Consider the following 8,795-nt stretch of genomic DNA (forward strand, 5'->3'; position numbering starts at 1 on the left):
ACACACCCGTGGTCGGGAATATTAACAAGGATGGCGCCGTGCGCTACAGAACTGATAAACAGCGGCGAGAAACACCGCTTTAATTTAAATGAATGAAGACCGCTTACCTGAGCGACAACAAACCGGCCTCCAGCAGCGAGGACACGCCTCGGAGGGCTAGTCAGCTAACTCCACCGAGCGAGAGCGCTCAGCTTAACGGAGTAACAACCAATACGAATATAACACACAAGACAGCCGGCCCGTGAGCAGGCCGGAGACAAGACTACACAAAACAAGCGGTTGATAATATTAACAAGGATAGGCACTGTGCGCCACAGAACTGATAAACAGCGGTGAGAAACACCGCTTTAATTTAAATGAATGAAGACCGCTTACCTGAGCGACAACAAACCGGCCTCCAGCAGCGAGGACACGCCTCGGAGGGCTAGTCAGCTAACTCCACCGAGCGAGAGCGCTCAGCTTAACGGAGTAACAACCAATACGAATATAACACACAAGACAGCCGGCCCGTGAGCAGGCCGGAGACAAGACTACACAAAACAAGCGGTTGATAATATTAACAAGGATAGGCACTGTGCGCCACAGAACTGATAAACAGCGGTGAGAAACACCGCTTTAATTTAAATGAATGAAAGCCGCTTCTCAATGTTGGGCATCTGCAGGAGGCCATAGGTAGGGGTGTCCTGCATTGCCGCCAGGGCCCTGCAGTCACTAGGGAGGTGGGAAGGCATCTAGGGTCCGCCCAACACCTCTGTAACTCCTCGATGTATGAGGCCGAGGGCGGAACAGACAACGAGGAAGGCTATGTGGGACCTCTGAAGAAAGCGCTCTGATGCTGGGCCACCGGGGCGTGTCCAACCCCAGACGGGCCAATGCAGCCCTCAGCGTTGGCTGGATGCTCAGGCACATGCAGTCTGCGCAGGCCATGTCCGTCAGCCCCTGCCGCAGGTGATCAATACCCAGGCATGAGGGGCACTCGCGGTGGCCGTCCTCCGGTTCGAGGGGGACCGGCAGTTGGCGCAGCGAGAGAAGAGGTCCATGACGCCTGGCTGGCAGAAGGGAACTTAAAAAATAGGGCGAGAACACCCCAAGTAAGCAGCCCAAAATAAACAATCAGGCGGTAATGAAAAACGACCGGGCGAACACACCCGTGGTCGGGAATATTAACAAGGATAGGCGCCGTGCGCCACAGCACTGATAAGCAGCGGCGAGAAACACCGTTTTAATTTAGATGAATGAAAACCGCTTACCTGGGCGACAACAAGCCAGCCTCCAGCGGCGAGGACACCGCCCCGGAGGGCTAGTCAGCTAACTCCACCGAGCGAGAGCGCTCAGCTTAACGGAGTAACAATATGAATACAACCCACAAGACCGCCGGCCTGTGAGCAGGCCGGAGACAAGGCTACACAAAATAAGGCGGTTAATAATATTAACAAAGATAGGCGCAGTGCGCCACAGAACTGATAAACAGCGGCGAGGAACACCGCTTTAAATTAAATAAATGAAAACCGCTTACCTGAATGAGGACAAGCCAGCCTCCAGCGGCGAGGACACCGCCCCGGAGGACTAATCAGCTAACTCCACCGAGCGAGAGCACTCAGCTTAACGGAGTAACAAACAATACAACACAAGACCGCCGGCCTGTGAGCAGGCCGGAGACAAGGCTACACAAAATAAGGCGGTTAATAATATTAACAAAGATAGGCGCAGTGCGCCACAGAACTGATAAACAGCGGCGAGAACCACCGCTTTAAATTAAATAAATGAAAACCGCTTACCTGAATGAGGACAAGCCAGCCTCCAGCGGCGAGGACACCGCCCCGGAGGACTAATCAGCTAACTCCACCGAGCGGGAGCACTCAGCTTAACGGAGTAATAAACAATACAACACAAGACCGCCGGCCTGTGAGCAGGCCGGAGACAAGGCTACACAAAATAAGGCGGTTAATAATATTAACAAAGATAGGCGCAGTGCGCCACAGAACTGATAAACAGCGGCGAGAACCACCGCTTAAAATTAAATGAAATGAAAACCGCTTACCTGAATGAAGACAAGCCGGCCTCCAGCGGTGAGGACACCGCCCCGGAGGACTAATCAGCTAACTCCACCGAGCGAGAGCGCTCAGCTTAACGGAGTAATAAATCAATACGAATACAACACACAAGACAGCCGGCCTGTGAACAGGCCGGCGGCGAGGCTACACAAAACAAGGTGGTTAATAATATTAACAAGGATAGGCGCCGAGCGCCGCAGAACTGATAAACAGCGGCGAGAGGAACGCCGCTTTAATTTAAATAATGAAACCCGCTTACCTGAAGCGAAAACAAGCCGGCCTCCAGCGGTGAGGACACCGCCCCGGAGGGCTAATCAGCTAACTCCACCGAGCGAGAGCGCTCAGCTTACGGAGTAATAAATCAATATAACGACAAGAAGAAAAGAGTTGGTGGACTTAGCGCAGTTTCTTGGAGGGTGCATAAGCACAGCCCCAACCCTACGGGTAACGAAACTACCACAGCGCTTTGTCCAAATTTCAATCCAACTCGCAACCTGCAAACGCGAGAAGATGTAAGAGGTCACTTCCTGGGTTTACCGGTCTTTTATGCCGGGGTCACGGGGTGACGTCACCCAGGTCACACGTGACTTTGTTGTTACTATTACTCGACCTGCACGTTCGTGTGATGGATATCCATGTGCTGAAAGCACCGCCTCTGGCGGTCAGTAGAAACGAAATAGAACAAATACTCCAACACAAATTGCACATGTTGGAGAGAATGTGGTGAATTACAAGCAGACCATGCTCATATCTTTTGGAATTGTCATAAGATATCTGTGTTCTGGGGAATGGTTCATAATACTCTACAAACAATACTGGGATATGATGTTCCTATGAACAGTAAGACACTTTACTTGTGTAATCTAATGGAGGGAAATATCCAAAATGAAGATAAGTATTTAGTTAAAGTTCTGCTAACAGCTAGTAAAAAAGCTATAACCAAAAACTGGTGTAAATACATTAAAGGCCTATCCATTCCATATCCTCCGTGGTTTTTAAAGGCAAAAGTATGGAGGTTTAAAATTCAACAAACAGTTAATCAGAATATTTCATATCAATAGTTCAAAATTAGGAGGAACATGAATGAACTGAAGTGAACAAAACAAATTTTAGATTTAACAGATTACACTTACTTGTCTTCTGCTCAAAACTGACTCTTTTTTCTTAATGGGAGGAGTGGTGCTGATGCATACTAAGCATCAATGATTTAATATCTGGTTCCAAGCTGGACAGCTTTAATCTGAGATCGGGGGCCACATTGACTCGGTTTCGCTTTTTAGTTTTCAACCCAACCAGTGCTGAAAACCCAACCTCGCATCTGTATGTGGATGAAAATGGCAGGAGTGTTTTTAATGCAGACTCAGCAAGTTTGGGGTGTTGTGGCTGCACATGAACCCAGAAATCTGTTAGTGATTTTTCACTAAATGCCATCTTTAGGGAGCCATCTGCTGAAAAATCCCAACTTTAGATATTCATTGTGGTATTTTCTTTTCACCTTTGCCGTTAGTTTAGTCTGCCGAGCTTGTTTTTCTTGTTCTTCCTGTGTTGGGGACTCAGTGCTAACTGAATCTTCTTTTCACAAATTAGAGAGGTATGGTATCAGAGGGGTGGGTTTGGACTGGGTAAGGAGCTACTTAAGCAACAGGCAGCAATTTGTAAAAATTGGAGATCACACATCTGATTATTTGCCCATAACATGTGGAGTACCGCAAGGGTCTGTCTTAGGACCTAAACTGTTTATATTGTACATTAATGATTTATGTAATGCATCATGTATAATGAAATGCATTTTATTTGCCGATGATACAAACATCTTTTACGCCGGGGACAATGTACAACAGCTTATGGAAACAATCACAACCGAAATGAATAAATTAAAAAGGTGGTTTAACGTAAACAAATTGTCATTGAATTTGAGTAAAACAAAGATTATGTTATTTGGAAAATATAAGTCAAACCCTCAAGTTGAATTGAAAATTGATAACATAACCATAGAAAAAGAGTTTATGAAATAAAATTTCTGGGTGTGATTGTTGATCATAAAATCTGCTGGAAACCACATATTAATCATGTTAAAGCAAAAATAGCAAAGATTACTGCAATTTTGGGGAAATCAAGACACATTCTGGACTATAAATCACTACATACTCTGTATAATGCACTCATACTTCCATATCTGAGCTACTGTGTGGAGATATGGGGTAATACCTACAAATCTAACCTGCAGCCGTTATGCACATTACAAAAAAGAGCAATAAGAATCGTCAATAATACGGGATATCTTGAGCATACAAACACATTATTCGTAAAAGCACACACTCTGAAATTCACTGGTCTGGTTAAACACAAGACTGCACAAATTATGTATAAAGCAAGACATAACCTTCTTCCGGGTGAGGTACAAAATACGTTTATGGAAAGGCAGGGTGGGTCTAACCTGAGAGGGGAAATGAATTTTAAGAGAGTAAATGTTAGAACTCTGAAAAGTATGTGCATAACAGCCTGTGGGGTGAAATTGTGGAATGGTCTGGATAATGAACTCAAAAATAGCACCAACATAAAACTGTTTAAAAAATGATATAAAAACATGTTGATAAAAATATATGAGAATGAGGACAGGCAGACTATATAGGTGATGATGAAATTGAGAGTAAGTCTGTGACTGGTCTTCTTGTATTTAGTGTATAGTTATAGGTATATGTATGTACTGTATATATGTATTGTATGTGTGTATATATGCATAACATAAGTATCTGTATATATGATTTGATTTGGTCGATATTATACCATGTCGGTATGTTTTGGTATGTTGGTATGTTTTCTTTTTTGTTTATTGCTTTTGTTTTCTTTTGTATATATAGTTTATTATGGTGGAAAGTGACATTTGATTAGCGGTGGTATAGAGGGTTAGGATTGGATAAGTTATTACTTCTTCCTAATCCTTTCTGAACATGATGTTATTGCCTTGTGGCTACGCTATTCTGTTTGTTTATGACGATGTTTTGATTATTGCATTTTTTATTTAAATTTTTTATTTTTATATCTTTCTTCTTTATTGTTCAGAATAAAGTAATCAATCAATCAATCAATCAATCAATCAATCAATTTTCTTTGCATTTTCTCCTTATTGATGCTTGTGTCGGTAGTGTCAGGTTTCTTCCTCTTAACTGAACCTGTCAGCCACTTCTCCATCCTTGTTGTTTCACTTTCAGTAAATTAAAAAAAATCGCCACGAACACGAGCTAGTTAGGATTAGCCTATTATATGTTCAGAATTTTCGTTTGCTTGTTTTCAGGTCTGCCTGCCTGTTTGCCTGTGAGGCAGAGATTTGTGAGGTGACTGTTGCCTAGAGACGAGAGGCAGAATAAGAGCACGTGCACACTACAAGTTTTATGTGGTGCAAATTCAGATGCAGGACGCTTTTTAAATAATAATAATGATGAAATTACAGGCCCGTTTGATTGCCGTTAAAAACAAGACTGGATAAATTTAACTTCCTAATAATGTTACAAAGCATACGCTAGCTTATCTTGAAAACGCTGACTACATTTGTAGATCACCTCGCGCACCACTTGAGGTCTCTTGTCCGCGGACCACACTTTGCGAAACACTGGCCTAGAGGGCTAAAATACAATGCCAAAATCAGATGGGATTGGCTCCAGCCCACCCAGGACTCTCAATGGGTAAGCAGTATAGAAAATGAATGAATGAATGAATGAATGAATGAATTGTGTAGGTGGAACAACAGCTTCAGTGTAACTCAAGCAGCTATAGACCATTATAATGAGGTTCTCCCCTCCCCCCAAGTTTTGGCTGGGCACCGCCCCAACTGATAACCACACCATTAATTTTTCTTCGGCTAATCAGACACAAGATACGCCACCGCTCTTACTGGAGCAGCTGGGGGTTGGGTGCGTTGCTCAAGGGCACTTCAGGCATTCCTGCTGGTCCAGGGAATCAAACCAGTGACCTTTTGGTCCCAAAGCTGCTTCTCTAACCATTAGGCCATTACTTCCCCTATAGACAATTAAAACCAAGGGCTTACTCAGTAAAACAGTGTGCCGCAGACAGAACCCAGTCTCTGGAAATGACGGATCCTCCACAAACATGGCCGCTTGTTCCCAGCTGGATGTCCACTTGCCATGGCCACGCCCCGTTTTGCGCCTCACTGCCTCCTACAATGCGAGTTTCCACAAAAGGTCTTCCACATTCTGCAGATCAGTCAACACGTGTGTATCAGTTTTCAGTCAGTCAATAGGGGCATTTTTTTCTGAGTTCTCAGAGCTGATAGAGGTGGAAACACTAATCTACACTTTGTGGTGAGAGAAAAGAGAATAAAATTACCTTGAGCGTCACATGTTGGGATGAGCCACACACCTGTATGATTCAGAGAACTACTGTGAGAACCAGAGGAACACAAACCATACGCTAAAAACTTTTGCACAATGTACAGATGTAGAAAACTAACAGAAATTATACCTTTTTTAAATTGGTTTATAGGACATCACAGCATTCAAGTAAACTAGAGTGCGTCCAAAGTCAGGAACCAATGAGTATTGTTGAGCAAAATCCACAAGACTGAGTAAACGTGAACATGTGGAGCATGTTGTAAATAATAATAATATTATTATTATTATTATTATTAATAAATCCACTACTAAATGAAGGATATGTAATTTTACTGTCACTGGTTCCTAATGTTACAGACACACTGCAGACTGATGCAGTATGTACTGGATTTATCACAGGATCTTTGGCAAAAACTACCAAAATAAAGTTTTCCCCATCCACTGGTGTACATCAAACAGATATGTGAAAAAAAAAGTTTGCATCTCTTGTGTTTTCTGAGGAAAAAACTAAATGTGTGTGTGTTTTTCAAACAACACAATGACAACACCATGACATTACAACAGAGGATCCAAAAGCTATTTGGAGAAAATAAAAAACACAAGAGAGAGAACATTGATCATTTTATATCATTGCTGCAGGAAAAATGGTGTCAGGAGGAAACATTCAGAAATATTATTTTGATCCAGGGCTTAACTCTGCTTATTAAAAATAAAAAAAAATCCATCTCAGGTCCAGCGAGTGCAGTTTTATAAGGAAATGAGCTGTAGGTTTTACTGAACGTCTTACAGAACCAGCCACAGTTCTTCTGGACACTTTGTCACACTCACATCTTCATTTTGTACCAAAAGCCAGTAGTCTTCATTATGTTTTCTTTTTTTCATCTGAAAAGTGCTCTTTACAAATAATATTGTAATAATAATAATAATAATAATATTGGCTGGCTTTTTTTTTTGTAGTCTATCAGATATATTCCATTCCGCTAGCATGATGCTGAACGAGTTGAAAACAAGTAGCTGAATGGAATATATCTGATAGACCACGAAAAATAAGCCAGTCAATATGATTATTATTAAACATTCCTTCTGGTGTTCAATGTGTCTCTCTTTCAAAATTCTCCGAAATCTTCCGTATTTAACGAAGCAGCCCTGGCGGCCATGTTTGTTTAGAGTAGACTGTCCCAGTCGCTCGCTAGTGTGGAACTTTTACGTCTCCGACGTGTGACGTCATGTTGTCCTGACAACCATGCAATATCGTAACCCATATTCAACGCTCATTCTTCATTGCGTGGAGTGACGTAATACACGTAGGATAAGCGATATTGCATGCTATCAAACCATATGAATGAAAGCTGCTGGAAGGGAACAGAACACGTGCTTTTATTCCATGGGAAAATCTCCTGTATGGATAATAATATGCTGCTCAGATATTAAAAAAATAATAAAATAAATAAATTCCTGTAACATTTAATTTTGTGCTGGAAAACAAACGTTTGGAACTCTGAAATGTTTCTGTAATGTTCTGACTCGATCATGTCCGAGTCCTGAAACAGAACTGTACCGAACCCTCCTGCACAGCACGGCCCGGCCCGGCAGGTTTATATATCTACAGATGGAAAACTTCCTCCTCTCTGTACTGCGGAGTTCATGGCTTCAGAGAGAGGCTGTGTAAACATTTGCTCTCAGGCTTTTATTCATTTCTGCTCCTCAGCTAAAGTTCAGTAATGCGCTGCTGTGTTCGTGCAGTAACTCACTGACCGCAGGTGAGCACGGCGCTGAGCAGCTTCCTCACAACACTCCGCATTCTGGGGAGGAAATACAGCGCTGTGTAAAAACCTGCCACGGAAACTACTTAAGACATTTCCCAGTTACACCACAGTCATTTAAAATTAGATTTAATGAAGATTAATATTTAAAAACCGCGAATAAAGGAACCCACACTGTTACCTCAGGCTGTGTAGCATCAGGCTAACACCGGTCCCTGGCTGGGCGGAGCGCGCGCGCGGGGACTCGCTCCTGGGGGTGGGGATCTGAATCGGCGGCTCCTCGCGCGCCTCTAAACTCAACCTCCATGTCCCCGCCCCTTCTCGCCCCTCCCCCTCTCGCCCCTCCCCCCGGGCTGCAAACCGCCAGACTGCTTTGAACGTTGACTCGCGCGAGGGGGCGGGAACACACGGGCGCGTGCAGCCAGCAGAGATTTCTGCACGGCACCTGGCTGGCTGCACCTGTCCGCCTCGGCCAATCAGAGCTCGCCACGTCACTCAGCTCCCAACGGCACTCTTCTTCTCTTATCGCTGTCTGGATAAAACATCAAAGGAGCATTGTTGAGGGAGCCGCCCCCCTCCCCCAGGTGGAGGGCGTCACACCTTCTCGGGTCCAGCATTCATCATCATCA

General features: G+C 43.8%; 1 protein-coding gene across 1 annotated transcript in view; it reads right to left on the reverse strand.

Annotated features, from left to right (window-relative positions):
* si:dkey-16l2.17 (serine protease 27) overlaps positions 1-8,413 on the reverse strand; it is a 36,830-nt gene extending 28,417 nt beyond the window's left edge. The window contains exons 1-4 of the mRNA XM_060902309.1: positions 8,348-8,413; positions 8,159-8,205; positions 6,399-6,431; positions 6,100-6,265 (exon numbers count right to left, since the gene is read on the reverse strand). Of these exons, the coding sequence (XP_060758292.1) occupies positions 6,100-6,265; positions 6,399-6,431; positions 8,159-8,205; positions 8,348-8,364 (263 nt within the window). The 5' untranslated portion in view covers positions 8,365-8,413. The remainder of the gene's footprint in view (positions 1-6,099; positions 6,266-6,398; positions 6,432-8,158; positions 8,206-8,347) is intronic.
* Positions 8,414-8,795: the final 382 nt, after the last annotated feature.

Source organism: Neoarius graeffei, chromosome 20, assembly GCF_027579695.1.
Source record: "Neoarius graeffei isolate fNeoGra1 chromosome 20, fNeoGra1.pri, whole genome shotgun sequence".
NCBI lineage: Eukaryota > Metazoa > Chordata > Actinopteri > Siluriformes > Ariidae > Neoarius > Neoarius graeffei.